The 26,025-nt window shown below is 42.8% G+C and overlaps 1 protein-coding gene across 2 annotated transcripts in view; it reads right to left on the reverse strand.

Moving 5' to 3' along the window:
- LOC114692807 (CD302 antigen) overlaps positions 1-26,025 on the reverse strand; it is a 127,076-nt gene that overhangs the window by 61,332 nt on the left and 39,719 nt on the right. For both annotated transcript variants that reach the window (XM_028868908.2, XM_037204817.1), the window contains exons 14-28: positions 25,009-25,090; positions 22,433-22,501; positions 20,548-20,662; positions 18,951-18,986; positions 18,026-18,201; positions 16,510-16,577; positions 16,174-16,253; positions 15,406-15,545; positions 13,497-13,605; positions 12,138-12,298; positions 11,588-11,717; positions 9,240-9,466; positions 6,100-6,265; positions 3,935-4,102; positions 1,525-1,641 (exon numbers count right to left, since the gene is read on the reverse strand). In XM_028868908.2, coding sequence (XP_028724741.1) covers positions 1,525-1,641; positions 3,935-4,102; positions 6,100-6,265; positions 9,240-9,466; positions 11,588-11,717; positions 12,138-12,298; positions 13,497-13,605; positions 15,406-15,545; positions 16,174-16,253; positions 16,510-16,577; positions 18,026-18,201; positions 18,951-18,986; positions 20,548-20,662; positions 22,433-22,501; positions 25,009-25,090 — 1,844 coding nt within the window. The remainder of the gene's footprint in view (positions 1-1,524; positions 1,642-3,934; positions 4,103-6,099; positions 6,266-9,239; positions 9,467-11,587; positions 11,718-12,137; positions 12,299-13,496; positions 13,606-15,405; positions 15,546-16,173; positions 16,254-16,509; positions 16,578-18,025; positions 18,202-18,950; positions 18,987-20,547; positions 20,663-22,432; positions 22,502-25,008; positions 25,091-26,025) is intronic.

Here is a 26,025-nt window from a genome sequence, read left to right on the forward strand (position 1 = left end):
CAGCACTTGGGAGGCAGAGGCAGGTGGATCTCTATGAGTTCGAGGCCAGCCTGGTCTACCAGTGAGTTCCAGGACAGCTAGGGCTGTTACACAGTGAAACCCTGTCTCGAAAACCAATTAAAAAAGAATACATTTTCAGTTGTTTCTGATAATACTGTGACAAAGAGGGTATAACTTAATTTTACTAAGTTTCTAGACTAGCATATAAAACAATGACTTTATTTTATGGCATCTACATACACTCTGTCTCCCTGCCTCACCCTCGCTGCTCCCCCTCCCCACGCAACAGTCCCTTTCTGTGTTCATGTTCCATGCATTCCAGTCCCAGAGGGTACAATTCAAATACTCATGCCTGAGTTTGCTCTCTTCCGCTCTGCACAATCGTCTCCAGGGGAACCTGCACCTAGGGAACTTTGCAATTTTATGAGGACTTAATTTTTACACATGTTCTCACATCTTATATATCCGCTTAAACAGACTTAACTCTGGGTAAGATGGTCTTCCTGGAAAAGCACAGACACTTCCTGGGAGTGCCCACCCTAGGGGAAGCACAAGAGGGCACAAGAAGGACAGGAGAGAGGGGGCACATGGCCCGACGGGCCCAGCCTGGAGCTGCTCTTTGTGTCATGGGTCTATTGCTTCCTTGCTTGCTCTAATGCAACCCTGCTGCTTGTCCATTGCTGTGTCCCATCTGGACTCTTCTCTTCCAGGAGCTCAAGGGCCACGACTACTGCTAGGGTAGAGATGAGAAGAAATGCCAGCCCCCTCCATGACATGCCTATAGATGGATTTTCCTCCCTAATTTCAAGACCTCATGGACTCCAGGATACCCCTGATTTTCTTTCAAAGTTGGTCTTGTTTATTTTCTATTAGACATGGGGTTTTAAGGTTTGTCCATATCAGTGGTATTTTGGAGACATGATATTTAATCCAAATTTCAAATATCTTTCCCACTGTTAGACTAAGAATCTTATTTTTCTGTTGCTTACTATACACATACCCCAAGATAATGCTATAAAGCCAAAGGGGCAGCATCAATAGAAATGGGACCCTGTGTTTGTTCTTCCCACATAGTTATAATGGGAATGCAAATTGGGGATTTCTGTGGAAGTGTGGTCATTTTTAGTCTTGAGTCGCCAGAAGGAAGGGTGGAGATGGGAAATTGCTCTCTACCATTTAAATCTATGATTGGGGTAAGGGTGTGTTAGTGGCAGAACAGACACACAAAAACCTTGGTGGGATTATTACATGCCGTAGCAGATACATAACACGTGCTGGTGCATCCATAAACATGGTCTTTAAAGAACTCCATTTTGAGCCAGGTGTGTTGGCGCACACCTTTAATCCCAGCACTCAGGAAGCAGAGGCAGGCGGATCTCTGTGAGTTCAAGACCAGCCTGGTCTATAAAGAGAGTTCCAGGACAGCCAGGGCTGTTACACAGAGAAACTCTGTCTTGAAAACAAACAAACAAACAGAAGAATGCACTGTGTAGTTTGATAAACAGGTCATAATGAAGTGCTTACTTTCATAGGTTATTCCTAACATGACCCATGAGGCAATGTAATTGAAGTACAGAAGCTGCTCCATAACAAAGGTATTCTCCTCTTCATTTCGAATACTCAGAACATGTGCTTTTGAATCTGTCAAAACAAGAAGGCCAGTTTGAACAATTCCTGTGTACAGAACCCTTTGTCTTCCCTGAGAGAGTCAGGCACCCTCCTTCCCAGACCTATCTACACCGAAACAGCCATCAGCTGGCGGAGCTGACAGGCTGTGCGTGGTCAGACATTCTGATGGACACCCGGCCCCACAGGACACGGGGATCTGATAGCTGAGCTGAGAACTTAAGACACCCACTTCTCTTTCCCTTCATTTAAAGCTCACTTTCCGAAGGGCACAAATCCACCCAGCATTAATGGGGTGCTGCTAAAAACTACCCTGTGACAAAACTTCTTTAGTATGATTTTAAATTAAAATAAAATTATACCATTTTCCCCTCAACTCATAAGACAGGCCTGCCTCTTCCTCAGACACCACTGCTACATTAGAGTTAAAGGTGGCTAGTGTTTCCCAAATGTGTTGTGCAGAAAAAACCAGGGGGCCTCTCAGCAAAAGGACATGGATAAAACATCTGGAAACACTGATACAAAAAAGGTTAGTCTAGTTCATTTATGACAGTATTTCTTTTTTAAAATTGCTGTTCTTATTTTATTTTTTATTATTAAAAATAGATTATTTTTCTTCATACAATACATCTTGATTATGGTTTCCTCTCCCTCTACGCTCCTAAGTTCCTCCCCATCCCTCCTCCCATCTGGAATCACCTCCTCTTCGGTCCCTCATTAGAAAACAAACAGGCATCTAAGGGATAATAATAAAATAAAGCAAACTAAGATAAAACAAAAACAAACAGAAGGAAAAGAACCCAAGAAAAGGCACAAGAAACAGATATAGATGCAGAGACTCCCTCACGCACATGCTCAGGAATCCCCAAGAAAAACAAGACCAGAAGCCATAATATATATACAAAAGGCCTGTGGGGTAAAAAGTAAAATAAATAAAATTAAAAGATAAATAAACAGTAATTAAAAAAAGAATAAAAAGAAAAAACCCTGCCATGACATTATGAGACAAGGAACCTCCAAAGATGCCACTGAGTGTGTTCACTGCTGGCCTGCCTCGGGCACAGTCCACCCTTAGAGTAGCTTGTTTCCCGGTGAGACTCTGAAGGGAAGCTAGCCCACAAGGCATGTGGCTCTGGCAGGCCTTGTCCCCTCCCCTGTTCCCCCTGCCTTGATAAAAACCATTAGATTACATCCCTAAAGCTAGCCACTTATTTGACTACCAAGGTCCAGCTATCGGAAGTATTGAAACCCCAGCAATCAGAAGCCACCTTAAGCTCAACTAATTACCATGACCAATGAAATTAAACACCTCATCCTCACATGGGGTTTCCCACTCTACCTTCATAAAGGGCCGTTTGCCCATGAGCCACGTCTGTCTCCTTTGTCTCCTGGGGACAAATGCTCCTGCCCCCTTTCTCTTGTTCCCTTCCCCTCTCTCTGGTCCTGTCTCCTTTCTAGCCCACTCTAATACAGACCTCCCCTTTTTCTCCTCTTAAAAATGACACCTGCAAGGGCATTTGCTGCTGTTTTCTGTCAGAGTCAGAAAGCAGCCACTTTAACTTTTCTTCTCTGCTTAATAAAGGATCTCTCTGTGGAAACAGGAGTTTGGGTGTGCTTTGTGCCTAATCCAGGGTCCAGGAGGAAGCCCCTGCTGTGCAGGGTGGGGTTGGGGGTTCAGACTCCTTTGGAGAAAACTAAATTTTCATTTGCACGTGGTTATCAATTGGACGTAGCTTCTTGGTAGTGGGTGGGGGCACGTGTCCACTTCTTTCAGCTCTAGGATCCCATCAGGCCCTGTGCATGCCCTCAGTCTCTGTGACTTCATATACTATGCCAGTATTTCTTAAAGTTGTACTTTGATACAGAGGGTAAACAGTCTAGTGTTTCTCAACCTTTATTCTATCTTATTTTTCGTAGAACTTCTCTAAAAAGCCCGCTTCGGGGGATACTGACTTGATGCTTTCCTTGGGAACTCTGCACAAAGTTCATAGTTCCTTCTGTTCCATCATTCAAAAGCTACAGACCCTCAGGGTTTAACCGGGAATTGCTCCAGGTCTGGAGAGCTCCACGTGCACAAGGTCAATCCCATCCCCTTGGACCTTGGCTCTGATGAGTGGTATAACTGAGCTGCTGGCCACACAGGGTGACCTAGTTCACTTCAGTCGGTCTAGCTGCCTCGCGCCCAGTTCTCTGCTCTCTAGTGTGAAAATCAGGGGAGTCGGTCACCCGCACTACTTAGGAATCTCTATCACAAGGGACATCAAAAGTGAGCGTGTCCCAGCACACGAAGACAGCAGGATGGACTCACGCAGTTCCTGGCACATGGAGTGCACTTCCTTCTGTGTGACTGTCTTATGTCTATTCTTCGTTATCACGAAATTGTAGCACGAGTTCCGAAATGCTATCCATGGAGTGTTCTGCACAGGAGACGGACACTTAGCGCTGTCTGATGGTTTGACCTCCTTTTCAGTCTCATCTAGAAAAGGAGTTAATGGTGAGAATTCTAATTTCAGATGTAAATGTTAAATCCTGTTCGCAGTCATTAGACTTGATTTGTGGGAAATATGCAGGAAGCGAGGAAGTAACAGCCTGGTGAGGTTTGCTCTGTTTACACTCGAATATAGCATAAAATGCTGGCTTTCTGTGGGGAGGAAATTATTTGACATAATTTTCTTACCCCTGCTGCGGAGTGGAGGAATGTAAAAACGAGGTGCTTTTTAGGTTACATGAGATTCTGTCTTCCTGCATTATTAAATGTCAAGTACCAGGAGCCTCCCCAGAGGAACTCTATAAACATATTAATTAACAATAGGCATCTAACTAGAACTGTGTAATTCACTCTCACGTTTTTTGCTTATTGATATCTCTAATTTTAATGAAATAACTTTATGGAATAGTTATTCCCTTAACAAAAGTAAACAGAGATATCATTTAAAACATGGCCTCCAGAATATCTAATTTTTTTTTCATTTTATGAAAAAGTCATATATTCTAGAAGATGCAAATATAGGTATGCAGAGCTCAAAATAATTGAGAAAGATTTACTGTGTCCTAGAGACCACTGGGCATTTTTCTCCCATTTTGTGGCAAATCCCTCGATCTCAGAAACAGTGTGTTCTTTCTCCCACAAGCACACAAATGTGGGCCCCTGATTGGGCTGGAGATTGCATACCCAACTCAGGCTGAGCCCGACAGAGATGGAAAAGTGGGATTCGGGAACCGTGAACTCACCTTTAGCGACAGGCAGAAGTGGAAGGTGGGGAGCAGCAGAGTTCCACTGCGTGCAGAGAGCAGAGTTCACCAGGGTAGAGCAAAAGACACACAGAGAAAGGACAGGCACACACACGTCTGGGGTTCTGTTTTCTCGTTGGTGTTGGGATTTTTTGTTTGCTTTAATTTTGCTTTTTGAGACAGGGTCTTACCATGTAGTTTTGGATGGCCTGGAGTTTGCTACGTAGACCAGGCTGGCCTCAAACTCACAGAGAGCTGCTTGCTTCGGGCTCCCGAGTGCTGGGTTTCTGAAACTCCTTCTCCAGGTGGGTTGAATTCTACCCTTGTTTGTAGGGTGGTGTTCGAAATTCCCTTTTGACGTAAGCTACCTTGACCAAGTTGTTGCTCCTTACAATCAACTGAGTGTTGTTTGCTTTTGAGACAGGGGCTTGCCTGTAGCCCAGGCTTGGCTCTGCCAATCTTTTGCTCTACCTCTGAGTGCTGGGATTAAAAGTATGTGCCACCATGCCTGGGAATTTCAACAGTGGCTTAAGATGTCAGTTGCTGGTGTTAAGAATTAATTAAGAGTTTCCAGCCTGGCGGTGGTGGTGCACGTCTTTAATCCCAGCACTGGGAGGCAGAGGCAGGCAGATCTCTGTGAGTTTGAGGCCAGCCTAGGTGCTGCAGAGTGAGTTCCAGGAAAGGTGCAAAGCTACATAGAGAAACCTTGTCTCAAAACAAAACAACCCAACAAAAAAAGAGTTTCCATGAGTTAGTTTTGTAAATATATATGAATAAAAACGAGGCTGAGTGACAATGGGACTGTATATGCCAATCAACATTGTCAACTGATGTAAGAAAGACGAAATCCAAAATAAAAAATTAATTTCAAAACAATTTATAATCAATAATTCTTGAGTACAAATGTTTGCACCAAATTTCTGTAGAAAGAAAAAAAAATGACATGGTGGAGCTGGAGAGGGCGCAGGGTGAAGAGATGTCCGCTCCCCTAGAGTGCTCACTTGAGATTCCCAGCACCTCTGCGGCAGCTTACAACATCTGTAACTCCAGTTCCAGGGATCTGGCCTCCCCGGACACTAGGCCTGCTCACGGTGCCCAGACACACATACTGCCAACACACCCCCACACAAAATAAGATGATAAAAATACACTCTTAAAAAGGACACGGTTTCCTTCTAATCCCCACATAAGATTTTGCAAAACCAAGTGAACCAAATTCTATGACATTTGAAATTTCCATACTTCCTGGATAGTAGCAAATGGCACCAGGTTGGTTATCATTACAGCCGGCTGTTTTCCAGAACCCATCCGTGTCTAGGATCACACAGTCATCAAGCTTCTCATTGTTGGCAGCCCAGTTACTAAAATGAAGACGTTTTCCATCTGACCAATCGAAGTTGAGCTCATCCTATGAGGTGCAGAAATTCATTTCAAAGAGACAATATTCACATTATCCCTTCCACATTATTTTAATGCATGAGGTCAAATAATTATTAGTTGTATTTTATACTGTGTTAAGCACTGTCTTAAATGCTTGATAAATATTGACTTGTTTAATCTGTGTAACAGCCGTCCGAGAAGGGCACTGTTACCTCTCTTTAACAGAGCAGGGGACTGAGAGTGAGTGCAGTGCTGGGACCCCAGTTCTGGCTCTCAGACTCTGTGGTCCTAACCATCATGCTCTGCTGTCCCCAGGTCATAAGAACTGTTGGTGGAAACCAGAAAGCTAAGATGGAGTGAGGACCACTGTTTGCCCGGGATATGACGGAGACAGCATGGCACACTAGAAAGAGCAGGAACCTGGCTGTGAACAGTAGTCCAATCCCGCACGAGCTTTTGATTTGTGAGCCTGGCCCTCCAAATTTCCAGACACCCATCTGTGACGTGGCTGTAACACAAGACTAGTCAAGTGTGAATGTTCATTTCCTGAGTCTCAGCTCAAGCCTGGGCAGCGCACACTGCTGTTTTCACACTGGTCTCTGGGGCAAAGCAGCTTCCTTTACAGTATGCGTATCAATCCGGAAGCCTCTAAATACTTGTCTGTAGTTCTTGACAGGGCCTGACCACCCGCCTGTCTTGAGATTGGCTTTATGTGGTTGACACGGGAGTTTCAGCAATAGCTATGAAGCTTCCCCCTGGTGCCACCAGGCGCTAGGTCTTAATGACCAATGCTGGCCCAACTGCACGACAGGGCAAAATATTTCGGAGGCCCAGGGGAAGGTCACACACAGATTCCTTATTTCAAAAACAGTCAAATCTAGCACTATCAAATGCTTCATTATTTTGGTACTGCTAGGGGTTGAATCCAGGGCCTCCTGGCTGCTAGCAAAGGCTCTATCAGTTAATTCGTAAGCCACTGGTGCGGCTTTAAACTTGCCCCTGGGGAGGCATTTTACCTATACTCTGGCCTACACTGTCCTGAATTCTTCCCCTCTGTCCCCAGCCCCTGCCAATGGCCTTTAGAGCTTCTTTCTACCATAGATAACTCCGATTGCACTCCCTGCCCACAGTGAACGTGAAATCTCCTGATCAAGAATATAAATACCTAAACTTTCTAACATCTAAACTTTGATTGATCTTAATTTGAACTTGGCTTTTCTAAGCTAACAATCTGTTTTAGCTGCACAAGGGAAGCCTGTTCATTTGTTTTTGTCCTTAGATACCAAAGGACTGTAAGTGGGGAGCTGCGGGTATTATCTCCTTTGATGTCCCTGCACTTGGAGCAAACTTCCAGGATCCATGTCTCTCTCTGACAACTTACATGAGGACTCATTCTTCCTGCTCCTTCCTGATATTCACTACAGTGTGGTGTGACCCTGCCGTGACCCTGCCTTGACCCAGCTCTGGATTTCATTTAATCCAGAATTGCTATACTTGAGATACAGTGGACATGCTTTATTTCAGGTCAACATCATTTCCTTTATACATGCACACGAAAACAACTGTCACCACAGCTCCAGGCTCCATGCTGCTGCTGTTCTCACTATACTTCCCTGGTGTCATGACACTTGAATAAAAGTCTTATATTATTTCTATTCTGCTTTTAAAAATTCAATTGTTTTCAATATACACTGTTGCATCTTCACATCCTGTCATGTTCTGAAGATCAAAGGTAGCTTATGAAGACACACTAGCTACACAGGATATGTAAAGCGAAGGGAGAAGGGAAAAGAGAAGCACAGGTCAAGACTGAAAACACAAGAGAGGCTAGCAAGATGGTTCAGTGGGTAGAGCAAACCATTCAAAGGTGGAAGGAAAGAAGATTCCACAAAGCTGTCCTCTGATCTCCACATGTGTGCCGCCATCTCTCTCTCTCTCTCTCTCTCTCTCTCTCTCCTCTCTCTCTCTCTCTCTCTCTCTCTCTTTCTCTCTCTCTCTCTCACACACACACACACATACACACACATGATGATGATGATGATGATGATGATGATGATGATGATAGAGAACAGACTAAGGGAAAATACCAAAATCCTTAAGTGGGAAATGAAGACAGTTATGAGACATGACTCCAACTGCTTTAAAAACAAGTCCGTAAATACAGTAACTCAAGAACACACAGCAAAATACTAGCCTACAGGTAAACTTCTGATAATTTAATAACAGTGACTTTTTCATTAAATAGTGGGAATCTTGCTCCGTAGCTTGGGCTGGTCTGGAATTCATCCAAGAGCCCAGGCTGGCCCTGGGCTTAGGACAATCCTCCTGCTTCAGCCTCCTAAGGGTTGAGATTACAGGAATAGAGCCACCATACCTCGTTAACAGAGATTTTAATACAAGTGGTTTTAATTTTCATTCTTTTAATTTATTATAGTCTAAATTTTAAGATCATATATGTATGTGTATGATGTACATGTGTCAGTGTGTGTAATTTGTGTGTGTGTGTGTGTGTGTGTGTGTGTGTGATGTGCATGTGTCTGTGTTTGTGTATCTGTGCACAGACTGGCACACATGTGCCAAGGTTTGGGTGTGGAGTCTAAGGTCAGCCTGAGGTGCCAGTCTTTGCCTTTTATTTCATCTAGGACAGGGTCTCTTATTTGCCTCTACGGTTTAATGTCTTTGTGCTAACTCTGAAAGGGACAGAAAACTCTCAACATTTGCTCCACAGCCAACCCTACTGAAGTAAACTCTTCCCTCCTCATCTTTGGTGGAAGAGAACTGACAGCTTCTGATTCTAGATCAGTCAACGAAGATAAATAAAAAGAAGTGCTCAGTGAGTCACACACACACTAGGTTTTTAAAAACCCCAATCTTGCACTTTATGTCAAAAGATAATTGGTCTAAAAATAGACACTCATGGAATTAACCGCATAAGGAGGCTTTACAAACGTTGCTTTCTCTTTGTCTACGAGAGGAGCTGATGGGCGGGATGGAGAACTTACATCTTGGCTGGAGAGTCCGATCCAGAAGGAGGAGTTGCGCAGGGTGGCGTGCACGGACAGGAAGGCCTGCTGGTAGGGGTCTGTGATGCTCACCAGCCGCATGTTCTCTTTCAGACACTCCTTCAGAGCACCGTGCCAAGTCAGAGGCTTCGAGATGATTTTGTACAGGTTATTTAGATATTTTACAGTTTCCGAGTTAGTCTCCCAGGGCTGTCCGTCTTCAGTGTCTATTGTAAAAGAAAACAATCTAACAACAGTTCCTCCCACACTCTATGCTACGCCGTAGAGGGCTGTCAGATTTCAAGATTTCATTTTAGTTTACTTCAGACATCACTTGCCTATGTACTTCAGAATTCTGTTGAGAGGTTAAGCTATATCTTGCTGAATGGCTTGGGTAAAATGTATGACTTGCAACTTCCTAAAATCAGGATGTTCTCTTTTGGAGAGAGAAAAGCTCCCCATAAAAGTCTCCTGCACTAAGATTATCACACCTCCTTTGTGTTAACTGCTTTGCCAGGAAAGGTATTTAAAAGTCTCCCCTTACAACATCTTGGTCACCTCCACTGCTCCAAAGGTCAGGGACCCTCTCTAAAGAGGGGACAGGAAGATTGTAAGAGCCAGAGGTTGGGCTGGGCTGGAATGGAACAGTGTCTTTGGGACATGGCAGGCCTGCTGCGCTTATAAACTCCCAGTGGCTTGGGTACCCAGAGGAGACCTGCACAAGAACAATCTGCTCCACTGTGAGCACGGACTGGGAAGTGGTTCCCAAGCCGCAACCGAAGCCTATGGAGAGCTGGTGAGGTCTGTGGAGGACAGGCAGGGTTCTTTAAGAGTGTGGCGCCTGGTAGGTTGACCAGGCTTCAGCTGATGGCCCCATAGCTAGGACTACAGAAGCAGCACAACCTGGACTCCACGCGCTAAGTAAGAAACAAAACAAAGGAGGCGGAGTTTGGGAGGGGAGGTAAGGATGGCTGTGGAAGGAGTGAGGGGGGAGAAATTCGTGTGCGCACGCGCAGTGTGAACAGAACCTAAATGCATTGTATGAAATTCTCAAAGAACCAATAAAACTAATTTTTAAAAGTGTCCCCTTATGGAGGCCAAAATCTTTTTAGATTATGGATGAGCCTATAGAAAAATGTCTGCCGTAAATCCAACAGTGAAGGGGAAGATGAACAGGAATCTCACTTACACAATTTAAGTAAAACATAGCTCTCTGAACAGATGAAGATAGGTCTCTTCTGTATCCCAGAATCTAATCAATATTTATATGTATAATTCAGCTATCATTTGGCTTAAAAGGGCTGATTGGGAAATGTTATCATTTATACTATTTTCTACAGAGAAAATATTTTACTGTTTAAAATAACCCTGGACTTTTCAATTATAACCTGTTTTTATGTTCAAAAAAAAAGTTAACTTCTTTTCCCCCACTGGATACATCAGCTGATTGAATAAAGTGACATTAAAAAAAAAGTGTCCCCTTATAAAGTTCTCAACTGAAAAAAACTTTGCAGTCACTGTTACCGCCTTAGGGTTGTTATCTGAACAAGGAAGTCATTAGAGAGGGCGGGACAAAGGGGCAAAGATTAGTTTAACAAGAAAAGATTTGCGTGAAATATGTGCTTAAGGTTCTCATTATGTAGCAAGAACTTTTACTTAAACATTTGTTAAAAACTTATCATGGTCAACAAAAATAATGCAATATATTTTCAAAAACCAGGTGGTTTCTATTTAATTTTTTCCCCTCTTACTTTGTAGCCCTGGCTGTCCTGGAATTCACTATGTAAATCAAGCTGGCCTTGAACTTACAGAGATTCATTTGCCTCTGCCTCTCAAGTGCTGGGACTAGAGGAGTATGCCACCTCGTCCAGCGTGGGTGGTTTCTACTTTTGAAGTACATATTTTACCTTATTTTGACTATGGGAAGACACAGACAGCTTTACATAGTGTTTCCTCTAATTTCTGTAAGTTAAAAATAACAGTAAGTGTTTGTACAGTACCGAACTTTTTCTCAGATAAAAACTAAAATCTGCGAAGTATCTGAGTAGAAAGAATATTCAACTATAGCTTACTAGAATATTGAGTTATGACTTTCATTAGATAATTATTAACATGTGCCACCATAGATTTAATTTTTATATTTAACTGTGGTATTAATACTTGAAAAAAAATCACAGTCTGTAAGAGATAATCCGCCCCACTGTGTCAATATGAACTTGTCTATGCTAAAAATGTAAGCTACATAACTATCAAATACATGAATTCACTTGTAAGACTTTAACAAGGAACCCTAACAGCATGTATCTAACGGCGTAAAGCACAGCAGACATCTCGGGGACAGTTAGTACCTGAGTACTTCTGACAGAGAGACAGAGAGTGGCGTCCAGAGCAGGAAGTAAAATTCCAGGTCCCAGTCAGCGGTGACTTTTTGAGATTGAGAATCAGGGCACAGTGGTAGTGAGACTCTTCATCAAAGAACTAAAAAAAATTATATATATATATATATTAGTACAGTTATGGGGCTAATAGTCTGAAGATCCTTGCAAGAAAATTTTGGATCTTAAATTAGTGTTTCTTCTTCCCCTACATATCAACAAATGAACCGAAGCCAAAACATCATCAGCGGGCACTGGTGACTATGCACCCGCCTTAAAAAGCCCGACACAGATCCCCACTGTCTCTCTGTTCCCTCTCTGCTCGGCTCCCACCATCTCCTCTCTCTCTCTCCCCCGCTTTTCCCTGCTAATAAAGCTCTAAGACTAGCACTGGGTTCTGTTGTGACTGTGACCTTTCCATGCGGTAACCAGCGCTGCAACCAGAACTATTGTTCTCGATTTAGTGATTTATGGGAGACTCAAGTGTTTCCCGCACTAAATAGATGATTGAAACATAACTCACATTTGCTGGTATACTCAGCCTCCGACCAACCAGCAATGGGTGAAAATTACTGTAGGTCAGGTCTCTGCCATCTGTCCACTTGTTTATTCTATCGTAGGCACTCCAGCGCAGACCAATCCACAAACTAGTTTGCATTTCCGGAAGCAAGGATGTAATAAAATCTGTTCAAAAGAAATTTTTGGAAAAGCAGTTAGGGCCAGAGAGATAGAAAGCTGAGTTGGATTTTCAGAACCCACATGGTGGGAAGGATGAACAGGTTCCTTCCTGAATGTTGTTCTCTGATCTTCACATGCATGCGTATGAGCGCGTGCATGTGTACACACACACACACACACACACCGCATATACACCACACACACACATTGCATATACACCACATACACACCACACACATACACACACACACACACACACACACACACACACACTGCATATACACCACACACACACATTGCATATACACCACATACACACCACACACACACCAGAAATACACATATCTCCACACATACATCACATACACACATAGATCACACACACACACACACACACCATATATACACCACACACTCACACATACATACACACACACACACACACACACCGCATATATACCACACACACACATTGCATATACACCACATACACACCACACACATACACACACACACACACACACTGCATATACACCACACACACACATTGCATATACACCACATACACACCACACACACACCAGAAATACACATATCTCCACACATACATCACATACACACATAGATCACACACACACACACACACACACACACACACACACACCATATATACACCACACACTCACACATACATACACACACACACACACACCGCATATACACCACACACACACATTGCATATACACCACATACACACCACACACATACACACACACACACACACACTGCATATACACCACACACACACATTGCATATACACCACATACACACCACACACACACACCAGAAATACACATATCTCCACACATACATCACATACACACATAGATCACACACACACACACACACACACACACACCCCACACCATACCACACATAAATAAAACACAAAAACAGTAGAAAAGCATTTGGATTATCTATCAAGATAGCCTTTTACCTTTTCTATGGAAAAAGAGTTTAATTATATGATTTTATTTTAATTCCCCACAGCCTCCTAAAACTAACTTGGCTCCCAACCCATACTAAAACAAGGTTCTCAGCATGCAGCACTTGCTCAGCTGTGCTGGGGCCCTGTGTTTGATCCCCAGCATCCCAAAAACAAACAAAGCCGGCTTTCCGGCAATCCTGGGAAACCCTGGTACCTTGCTCACTCTTGCTCAGCACAGACGGCAGGGTGCCACCATAGGTCAGACAAGTGCTGTTTGCTTGAGAAAATGTAACAGGCTGCTCGGAGTTGATCTTCAAAAAGCACTGTAAACAAGGGACACAAGAAAACCACACAAACAGAAAATGCCTCCCTCACCTTTTAGAGCATTGCTAGCAGTCTGTGAGATATGGAAATGAACAAGCACTATCACATGATTTCAAATTGATACTTTTAATAAAAACATGTGATGAACAATCTTCAAGTTATTACGTGTATTTTAAAAGTATCTCATTACTGTGTGTCTCTGACTTGCTCTGCAGTTTTTGTACTCAGTTAGCCATCTCATAATCTCATCTAATTCTCAGAACAAACGAGGAAACTGAGGCACGGCAAAATGAAGCAACTTGACCCATAAGCAAAGTAATTACCGGGTGGTAAACTTGGCATTCCAATTCTATTCCATCTGACCTCAAAACCTGGGCTCTTAGTCAGCACCCCTGATGTTAAACACATCTCTTTTCTTCTGGGTACAACATTTTTTATTTTTATTTATTTATTTGTTTGGTTTTTTTTTTTTTTTTTGGAGCTGAGGACCAAATCCAGGGCCTTGCGCTTGCTAGGCAAGTGCTCTACCACTGAGCTAAATCCCCAACCTATTTTTACTTTATTTATTTATTTATTTATTTATTTATTTATTTGTGGTTTTTCGAGACAGGGTTTCTCTGTGTAACAGAACTGGTTGTCCTGGAACTCACTCTGTATAACAGGCTGGCCTCAGACTCACAGAGATCCGCCTGCCTCTGCCTCCAGAGTGCTGGGATTAAAGGCGTGCACCACCACTGCCCGGCCTGGGTACGGTATTTTAATTCAAGCTTATATCACTATGCAAATTAACATAGTTCCAGCTTCTTCTCGAAATTGAAAAGATTATCTAATTTTTTTTTCTTTCAATCTAAAATGTGGCTGGGAGCATAGCTCAGAGAACAGAGCTCAGAGAGAACTATGCTGCTGCCTGCTCCTCCCCCAACTAATCCAGAGGTCAAAATGGTCCCAGCTTCGCTACAGGCTGTCAAATACATCTCTTCCTTTCTCTGTGATGACGAACAGTTTAGGGTGGAGTAGTTTGTCTCGAATAGTGCTCCCTGAATCATTCTACAATTTTCTTCAGCCTTCTTAGAGACCGGGTGGTTCGATGAAGCTGAGCCACAGAGTCACTGGTTGATGTCCAGAAACGGTCCCAGAAGGACCATGCTTAATTCCAACAGAGAAATCTCCAGCATTGAAGACAGCAGAGCAGAAACAAGGACCTTGCTACCAGTGGTGATTTTGTGCGGTTTTTACATCAGCCTAGCCTGCACCCCTTTAAACTTCTTTTACGTGAGAGGGAAAAAAATGTGTTAACATCCAGTGACCATTTCTTCCTAGCAACCCAATAATCCTGTAGATAAATACAGCAGTGTGGTGTATACATCCCAAAGAGGCAGACACAGAACTCACCGTTCCCCAACCCCACTTCATCCCTGAACTCTCAGGTGGGCAAAATCAAAGAGAAGTATTTGGTAGCACTTGTGGGTGGTCTCTGACCTAAGTTGATTGAGATGCTACTTGGATTTTCTCTCTTAGGGGGAAATGAGTCAGTTTCCTCAGGGAGTGGGATTAGCTGTGACGAGTCGGAGGATGGTGACCCCATTGGCAGATCAACTTAAGCAACTTGGTGTTGGGAATAATAGAATACAACGACATGTAGGCACCACTAAATTTAGAGGTGAGTTTGGTGCCGCCCGTGTTCCTGGCGACAGAGGTCCTCTCAGAGAGGTGTCTGATTGGACTGCCCTTCTACCACAGGCCATCCAAGCAGCATGAAAGCAATCACCCTTTGCACAGGGCGGCAACTCTCTTTTTACCTTGTTCCGAAAAGGGATCCATTTCCCGGTGCACTGTACTTTAGCTGCAGAATCTGGACTGTATTTCTCTAATGAAGATACATTATATTTTTCACAGACGAACGGCAACTTTTCGTTACAGTCTGCTCGTTTACTCAAGTCTGAAAAAGGAGAGCCGGAATTGTGAAGATGAGAATTTTTCACTCAGTGCATTTTAAGAACTGCTAATAAACATGGGCGCCTTTTTTTAATCATATGGTTTTTGATGCTAGGCATGGTCTGAAGTCTACCCTCAGCCCCAAGAAAGTCTCTTCCAAGCAGTAATTCCTGATACTTACAATATATTCTCAGCCTTTACTACTCATTTCTGTCTCTACTGTATTCGAATCAAGAGGTCATAGGACAGTGATACTGCCCGTAAAAAACACGCACTTGATAAAGCAACCACACCATCCAAAGAATGATGGCATGAAACAGGAAGAGAACTGCCGAGGAAGCCTATTTAGGCGGCACAGCCACAGCCTGCTGCTCACCCTTGCAAATCCATCTATCTGCTTACCAGTGCTGAAAGTGCTGAGCTTCGTCTGAAGTAATTGCTTGAGGATAAAAAGAGCCGAAAATGCTCACCTTGGGAAAGGGCTTTTATTCGGAATTTGAGCTACTGTCATCAGTGGTAAATTAAGAAGAACCCACTGAACATGCAGTCGAAAGAAGACAGATTCAGGCGGTCACTGAATTTGAAGTTCACATATTACACGGTCAACACCGCAGCATCAGAACAAACCTTACCAAGAAGCCACGTCTTGGCTGACATGTACAAGCATTCATCTGCAAGTGGTAGAGAAAAACGGTGCCACGAGAACCGTGATCTGAAAGAAAGGAAGAGATGTGAGAACTCCCTATGTGATTGCATGTCCTATCCAGTTTCTTACTCTAAATTATCTGAATTGTCGATTTAATGTTAACATTATTTTTATACCACTTTTTGATACCAACATGCAAAGGAACTCGGTTTCTCAAACTTATGGATTCATGTTGAAAACTGTTTAGAAGTAGCAATCCACTTGCACAGGGCAATCAGGACTGCTTCTTCTGTGATAAATTGGTATCTAAGGTGTTACATACCTCGGGAAGTAATGATCCATTGGATCCGAGCTTGTCTTCACCCACCACTTCTGTTCTTCACCAGATATCTGAAAACAAACCACATACCCATCCTGACATGTGCTGGAGACTTTTGATTTAAATATTGTTTTATTGTAACCATGAATCATGAAAATCTCCAAACACTCCGTTACTTTGTTTCAAAAAATTATATATACCAGGACCTTCCATCAAAAATAATTGAACCTATCTTATTTTATATAGTCATAGGTTCTATTTGGATATAGAAAATGATTGCTGTAATCATAGCCATATATACATGGACCAATGTATTAATTGGGCATATAGTGTCTTCTATGGTTAATTATAAATTTTTAAAAACACTAGTTTCCCTCCCAAAAGCTATTTTGCAATTTAATTTATTTTTTAATTTAATTTTCTATTAGTAGAAACAGAAAATTAACTATAAAGTTAAAAAAATGATAAAGAATAAGGACTATTCAACAAGCAGGCTCACAGGGGCTCATGGAGTCTGAACTGACAATCCAAGAGCCTGTATGGGTCTGATCTATGTATGTCCTCTGCATGTACGTTATGGGTGTGTAGCATGGTGATCTGTAGGACACCTAGCAGTGGGAGCAGGGCCTGCCTCTGACTCTTTTGCCTACTTTTGGGACCCCTTTCCTTCTACTGGGTTGCCTCATCCAGCCTTACTATAAGGGGAGGAGCCTCATCTTATTGCAACTTGATATGCCATATTTGCTTGATGTCCCTGGGAAGCCTGTCCTTTTCCCAAGGGAAATGGAGGAGGAATGGATCTGGGGAGATGGGAGATGGGAGATGGGAGGGACTGGGAGGAGAGAAGGGAGGGGAAACTGGTCAGGATGAAATAGATGAGAGAATAAAACAAATAAATAAAAAAGAATAAATATTATTCTTTTTTACATTCTCTACTGCTAAGTATCTATCAAGTTGATATTTACTATCAGTCATGTGTATTTTAATAATTAAGCCTTTAATTCTCTTTAGCCTTCCTGGCATGAACCAATGGTTTTTGGAGGCTGGGAAGCAAATTGTATTTTGTATGAGCATCCCATCCATTCTTCCCCCTCCCTTCCCCCTCTCCCCAACCCCTTCTCTGTCTGTCTTCCTATATTGTTTAGACAGGTATGGCCTCGAATTCACAATTTTCCTGTCCAGCCTTCCAAGTGCTGAGATGATAGACATATATTACCATGCATGGCTAAGATTTGGGTTTTATAGACTTCAGAAATATTTCAGTGAAATAAATGTAAATATAAGAAATGAAAATGCATTTGACAGGCTGGAGAGATGGCTCAGAGGTAATGAGCACTGGCTGCTCTTCTAAAGGATCCAGGTTCAATTCCCAGCACCCACACTGGAGCTCACCACCAGCTGTACCTACATTTCTAGGGGATGCCCTCGTCTGGGTACTGCCTGAACATGGAACAGACAAGCACTCATACACATAAAATAAAAACAAATAAAGTCTCAGAAATGCATTCGTTTCAATTACATTTGCTATTTTGTTTTTGATGGCTTTCAGTTCTGTGAAAGATGTTATCGTGGCGAGAAAGCTGTGATTGCTGGCGCAGTACAGGACGGCTTCTTCGTAGTTTAAGTGGGGATCGTCAACAAACCAGTATTCACTTCCTTCAATTATGACTGGGGGCCCATGAATTCCAGTGCGCTCTAAAGAAGAAAACAGAGTTACAACCGCGATGACCAAACAGTACGGCTGAGCACGGAGGTGGTCAAATCAGATCATATGTCCTAACCATTGCCATTTAGATAAGTGTCCCTCAGAGGCCTGCTGGCCCCCCGGCCAAGATTCTATTGGCAGGTAGAAGAATAAGAGGCAAGGCTTAGAAGGAAGTCTGGTTATACCGAAGTGTGGCTTCTAAGGGGGCACTGGGACCCACCCTGGTACCTCCCTTTTCTCTTTCACTGTCCAGGCCCCATGAACAGCTTATTATATCACCTACTCCCTGACACAGGACATCCTGTCAGGCCAAAATACTGCAGGCTCCCAGCTGAAACTTCAAAGTTGTGAGACAAAAGGAGACTTTATTTCTTTTTCTCTTTTTCTTATTTAAGAAAATTTTTTTATTCAATTTCCATACCAACCACAGCCTTTTCTTTAAAATTGTCATTATCTCAGTTAATTTAACACTATAATCCACTAAGATTCTGGCTGTCTGCCCTGAGGAAGCACTGTCCATAACACAACAAAGACTTCTGAACCAGTGGCTGGACTTTCCTGTGCCCACAGAGAAGGAAACTCCATCTCGGCTACCTCATCCCACACCATCCACATACCTCTGCTGCCTGAAGGCATTTCACTTGAGGATATGAGAAAAAAGTTAGCAATTAACAACAAACTACATGCATTATCACAAAGAGGTCGAAGTAGCTTTGGTCAGCTTTGGTGCTCTACTTACCTGGATTGTACCAGTCTGGTGTCTGGGGAGTGCTGCCTGTGTAAGGAAGAGAGCAAAGGCTCATGGTTAGTGCTGGCTTCCAAAGCACGCATCCTGGAAATGGAGCCAGAAGGTGATAGGAGGCCTTGTGGGGGCCTGTTCCTTTTGGAATGTCGATTAGGCATTTCTGAGTGGAATATTTCAAGGCTTATACTAACGCTTGCTTTGGTGCTGATCTTTTGAAAAGGCAGACCTATTAAATATTGCTAGTGGTCTAGCACTGAGTATGTAGTTCAATGGTAAAGCACTTGTCTAGCATGTGCAAGGCCATGGGTTCGATCCCCATTGTAAGAACAGAAAGACTTACTAGCTGTCTTTTAGGAAGTCTTTTGTATTAAGAAAGTCACAAAGAACATATGGCCAGCAATTAGAAACTATAAATAAAATAGCAAATGATGATTTTGTAGCCATTACACAGTGCACCAAGGGATGTACAGCGAGGATCAGCACTGTTCTAATGGAATCTGAGTATCCAGTCTGTAAGCATGGGGTGGATTCTTAGCAGTTCCCAAGATGGTATTGGAAAAAATATACAATGGGGTAGTAAGTGCCTCTTTTAAGAAGATTAAACAAGGCTGAGGAAAATAAGAAAGTCACTCAGGATTCTGGAATGGAAACAGGAAATATGGCAAGCTCTATAGAATTCTGGGCTTTGGGACTGGGTGGGCCAGTATCCAGACGCCTGCACACACACCTCTCCTTTGCAAGGCTCTGGATGAGATGACTGACTCCATGAGCTTCCGGTTCCCACTCTGTAAGAGTGCCTCTACTCACAAAGGCCGGGAAGATCACACCATTGTGCCTAAGAGGCACCTGGACAATGGCCCTCACAGGACTCCAGTGGTTTCCCACATCATTTTCCTATCAGCTGCAGCCACACTGATTTCAAATAAATATATAATTCGCTTAACCTTAGAAATTATAGGGTAAATTCACTGAGCCTCATTTCTTGTGGCCATGAAATTCATGTGGTCATGAACTACCGAAGCATCGGTAGCCCCTCCTCAGAGACTGCCTACACATCAAATGTGTTTAGTGTTTCTCTCTGAGACAGCACTCTTCATTTTGGATAATTTTCACCAATAGGGTTGTAAGACAAGTAAAACTGTACATGGCTTCTTGTTTATAATCTTGTCAAAGACAGGGTGTCATTACGTAGTCCAGGGTGACATCCAAGTCTGGCAATCTTGTCTCAGCCCCTGAGTGCTGGAGTCTACAGGTGTGTACCTCTATGCCTTATCTCCCCCCTCCCTCCCTCTTTCCCTCCCTCCCTCTGTCCCTCCCTCCCTTTCTCTCTCTCTCTCTCTCTCTCTCTCTCTCTCTCTCTCTCTCTCTCTCTGTGTGTGTCATTGCAGGCTCTACTGTCATTTTAACTGGTTTCTTGAATTTGAATTTGCATAAAAATATTAGCATCTTGGAGTTGACTGAAAACTGCTTCTAAATTTCACAAGAATCTGCCAAATTTTGATTTCCTCATTCTTGCGTCATTCTTCCCAGAGCACCTTCTAGCCCAGCGTTTGCAGGGTTGAGGCAGAGAAAAGCAGGAACTACCACTTGCCTTTCGGAATCTGACACACCCAGTCAAGCTTTGCATCACAAGCAAAAGGCTTCAAATAAGCAAATTCTCTGTCATCGAAGAAATACCAGCTTCTTCGCCAAGGATGGTCATACACCTGCAGGAGGAAGAGGATGGCAGAATGTCTGAAACTGTTGCTGCTCTTTGCAAACACTGTAAGCTAGGGCCTCCATCTCTACTTTAGTTCCAGCACCTACCATACTTGCAAAAAGAACAGATGAAGGAATGGAATGTTTAAACAGTAACAGCTTGGGCGAGCGTGACAAAGGAAACCTAAAGTTGTGTTTATGTCCAAAATGCTAATTGTTGTCTTTTTTTTGTTGTTGTTGACATGAAACTTTTGACTTTTTCCCATTTCTTTTTAAAATTATAGTAAAAACTTTTCCTTGGATGTATTCATTATACTGTGTTGCAGAAGTTTTTTTTTTTTTTTTTTATGCTAGGACATGGCAAAATAGTACAGTGGTGAAACATCCTGGAACCAGACATGTGTGGGTTTAAGCGTTACTTCTGACGCATCTAAGTTGAAATTTCTTTCTCAACTTGATGGTTATAGTAACGGCACCTATGTCACAGTTTGCATACATATTAAGTGGAATAATGTGTGCAACATGCCTACCTCAGTGCCTGGCTCACAAAGAATCTATAACCCTTCGATACCACCATCATGACAGTGCTACTATTTTGATTCTCATAATTACCACCTCATTGCACATGCCTTCTCTTTTGCCTATTGGAGCCCTTACCCAATAGTACCCCAGCTTATTTAATTGTCCATCTACTGCTGTGCTCTTGTGAAGAGCCCTGTCACTGATATCTTCTAGGGCCATTATGTACCTCCCAGATACATCACTTATAAAATGGATAAACAAATGGATTCTGTACAAGATTCCAAATGTGTCTGTGGTATTTTCCAATCCTAACTGCTGTATCTTGAAATAGATCTCAAGATAAATTTTCCTCACATTCTTGGCTTCCTGTTCACATTCACAACCTTGGTTCATGTTGCCCTTTCTCAGTTTAAAAAACATCCTGTTGCCTATCCAAAACAAACAAACAAAAACACCAAGAGTTCAAGCATCTGAACCAGACAGCAACCTAATTTCCCAACATTGTTTTTTAAAATTAAAAAAGTTAATTATATGCATGTGAGAGTTCTGCTTGCATGTGTTTGCACACCACGGGAGTGCTTGGTGCCTGTGGAGGTCAGAAGAGGGCAGAGGATGCCCTGGAACTGGAGTTAGGGTGGTTGTCGCCATCATGGAAACCCAGGTCCCCTGGAAGAGTGGTCAGTGCTCTGAACTACTGAGCCATCTCCCCGTTCCTCAAGTACTGTTTTCTAATGTAGAACCAAATAAAAGTTCTGGATACATCCTGTTCTCCTCACTGCTGGTCATCAGACTTCCTCTTGTACTTCCTGCAATTGCCCATTAGAAAGCCTGATCCTACTGCACCTGCACAAATTCTATCCATCCTTAGAGACCAAGGTCAAGTCCCAACACTTTCTGGACAGGTCTTAGAGATCACTTCCTTTTTCCTTGGCTATCTTCAGCCTCCTCTTTTGAAGCATCATGAATTATTACTACATTACTACATAATAATGATAACTGTTTTTCTCGAACATGAATTTTAGTTTAAGTGTAAGTTAGACTGTTTAGACATGCTTTTCGCTGCACTGGCATCACACTCCATGAACAAAAGGTACCCCATGGATATTTTGCCTGACTATACGTGACATCAGATTTGTGTGTGGTGTTGAGGGTTGAACCCAGGGCCTCACACAGGTTAAGCAGGAACGCAGCCACTGAGCTCCAACCTCAGACCCTGGGTTTTATTTTTAATGCTGATCTTCCAGCATGGTACTGACCTTGATAGCAGCACAGTCTCTGATGTCAAAATCCTGTTGAAACTCCTGCTCCATGGTAACAGTAGACACCTGGAAAGACAAGCCTGCCTTGAGGATGGAAGGCTGATATGATATTTGCTACTTACATGTAATTTAGGCAGCTTTTAATAATTCAAGCATGCTCACTTGCCACTGAGAGAAAACAGTTTTATTCGCCACTTTGTGAAAGATCTGGAGGCCAAATCATGAGAGGACTTAGGAACTGCCGGAATGTCTTAAGTCTCTCACAGTTTGAGAAGTGTGGTCAGCAGGGTGTTCACCTCTGAGTCAGAAAAGACAGCTGAAAAGAACTTTTTAGTTTGTTTGTTTTCGTTTTGAGACAGTGTTTCTCTGTCTATCCTTGGCTGTCGTGGGTCTCTCTCTGAAGACCAGGCTGGCCTTGAACTCACAGAGATCCACCTGCTTCTGCCTCCCAAGTCCTGGGGTTAAAGGCATGAGTCACCACACCCAGTGACTTTTTAGTATTTTGGTCAATTATATTCAATATTTGTGTATTTGGTCAGCTGTGTACTTAATCAATTGATTTCAGATATCCCCCAATTTGAAAACATAAGCCTGGACTCTTCCATTTATCAAGAACAGAGAAAAAACTGATAGGAGTAACACACAGGAAGTGATGACTATCAGGGAAATGGACACTTAGAAGTGTCATGTACCTCTCTTTAGAGAAGGTAAACACTGAAAGTATTATTTAAGGACCTTTTTAGGTTTACCTATTTTGCTTAATACAGATACTTTCTTTGTTATATAACTAACGTTTTTAGATGATAAAAATACATATTTTCTATTATTAATAGATAATAGAAATAAACACAAAGTAAGTACAAATGAAAGTTTTGGAAAATGATTTGTATTCTCCAAAGATTGCTGTGATGTTTGTATAGCTCCAATTTTTTTTGTTTTTTGTTTTTTGTTTTTCGAGACAGAGTTTCTCTGTGTGCCTGTCCTGGATCTCGCTCTGTAGCTCAGGTTGGCCTCGAACTCACAGAGATCCCCCTGGCTCTGCCTCCCGAGTGCTGGGATTAAAGGCGTGCGCCACCGACGCCCGGCATAGCTCCAATTTTTTAAAACTCTATATAGAGAAACTAAACATACAAGCTTTTAAAAAAGTCAAACTAAATGGAGCCAGTGGGAAGGCTCAGCAGGTGAAGGTACTCGCTGTCAAGGCTGACGGCCTGAGTTAATTCCCAGAATCCACCTGGTGGAAGGAAAGAACTGAGTCCTGAAAGTTATCCACTGGGCTCCACTGCCCCACCCCAGGCACACACGCAATAATAAGGAAACATAAATAAATAAATAAAAGTAAGATGGCTACTTTGCTTTTCCTTCTCGAACCATATAAGTAAATCTGTGTCTATTTCAAAATATGTAAATAATTCTAACGACGGAGATGTATTTTTTCCGTCTTTTTAATGGAGGTAAAAGTGCTTATGTCTTTATGATGTTTTAAAGTGTGCACACCGAGAACAACGGAGTCTAGCTAGTTAGCATTTGCATTTCCTTTCACGGTCACCATGGATTGGATGCAGTGAGAACAACGTGTTGTTAACTATGGTCCCACACTACACGGTAGATCTCTTGACTTAATTGCTTATCTACCTCAAATTTTGTATCTTTTGACAAACATCTTCCCTACTTCAGTCTGCCCCAGTCCCTGGTAACCACCACGCTGTTTCCTCCCTTCTACTTCCTCATTGTGTGTGTTCAATGTGTGGCCCCATGCCACACCAGGACATTTTCACACAGTCTGTGGTGTCTACTGGGCAATTCCGCCCCTCGGTCCCTACTCTGCCCTTTCTCCTCCGTTTCCAGACAGCTGCATTTCTATTTTCACACCTATCACATGCCTTTGCATATCTATGTAAACACATGATTTGATGTATCTATATAAACACCCAAGAAACCACAGATTGTATTTCTCTTTTCGAGACAGGGTCTCGGGTCCCCTGGGCTGTGCAGTAACTTTTAGCTGGAATCCCGTCTGCCTATTTTTCCTTTTGTCATTTGTACTTTCGAGTTCATATTCCAGAAATCATTATCCAGACTCTGTCATGGAGATTACATGCAGGTAGATTCCCTGCTATCTTTTTCCTTATAGCTACATAGTTTGGGGTTCTGACATCAAAGTCTTCAATGCGTTTTGAGTTCATTTTCATGTGTGATGTGCATATGGGTATGCGTGTGGGTAGACAGTCTTCTTGGCACCACTCATCAAAGGGACTGACCTTCCCTGATGTGTCCTGGCACTTTTGTCAATAATCAGGTGGCCATCAACTCACGAATTTATTTCGTTTTCTCTTCTTTCCTATTGATACCAGCATGGCATTTTGATCACTGTAGGCTCCTCAGAGCACATGATAGAGTTTGGTAGAATTGTATCCCCTGAGTTGTCCTTCTCCTGCAGACGGCTTTGGCTAGTCAGGCTCTTCCGCAGTTCCATACAAACTTTAGAAGTGGGTATTTCAAACAACCGACTTCCTTGCTTTTGAAGCAAACAATCCTTCCATGTATTTCCCACCATGAAAGTTTGAACTTACTGGTGTACGATCGCTCCACTGCCAGGACCCTTGTAAATCGGGGCTTCTTTTATTGAGACCTATCCACAACCAACGCCGCCCACTGTGTTAAAAGAAGAAAAGGAGGCAGTATTAGAAGTAGAGGACAATACTTGCTAAAAATATTTAGCATTCACATGTTTAAGGTGACGGAGACATGTATGTGTGTTCAGGAGATCTGGCACCAACAGAAGAGACAACCTCAAGCGATACATAGAAAGAAATGAAATCAAGCCTTTAGCCCGGAGCAACCATAGAAAAGGCACCACATGTGTAAAACTAAATTTTAAGTTATTTTCTGTGTCCAAAACACCCTAATAGTTGTGCCAGAAACCCCATCCAAGGACTGAGGAATCTGGATGCAGACATCCACGGCTAGGCCCCGGGTGGAGCACCGGGAGTCTAATTAGCGAGAAAGAGGAGGGTTTATATGAGCGAGAATTGTTGAAACCAAGGTTGGATAAAGCACAGGGACAAATAACCAAACGAATGGAAACACATGAACTATGAACCAAAGGCTGAGGGGCCCCCAACTGGATCAGGCCCTCTGAATAGGTGAGACAGCTGATTGGCTTGATCTGTTTGGGAGGCATCTAGGTAGTGGTACCAGGTCCTGGGCTCGCTGCATGAGATAGCTGTTTGAAACCTGGGACTTATACAGGGATGCTTGGCTCAATCTGGGAGGAGGGGACTGGACCTGCCTGGACTGAGTCTATCAGGTCGATCTCGGTCCTCAGGGGTGGCTTTGATCTGGAGGTGGTGGGAATAGGGGGTGGGGTGGGGGGAAGGGGAGGGGAGCAGGAAGGGGGAGAACAAGGGAATCTGTGGCTGTTATGTAGAACTGAATAGTATTGTAAAATAAAATAAAAAAATAATATTCTAAATTAAAAAAAGGCAGAATCTACTCTGCTGTGGGCTCTTAAACAGAAAATGTGATTATTAAGTTTTTACTGCAATAGTTCATATTAGGCAATATTTTCAGACAGAGTCAATGACAAT

This window comes from Peromyscus leucopus, chromosome 4 (genome assembly GCF_004664715.2).
Source record: "Peromyscus leucopus breed LL Stock chromosome 4, UCI_PerLeu_2.1, whole genome shotgun sequence".
Classification (NCBI taxonomy): domain Eukaryota; kingdom Metazoa; phylum Chordata; class Mammalia; order Rodentia; family Cricetidae; genus Peromyscus; species Peromyscus leucopus.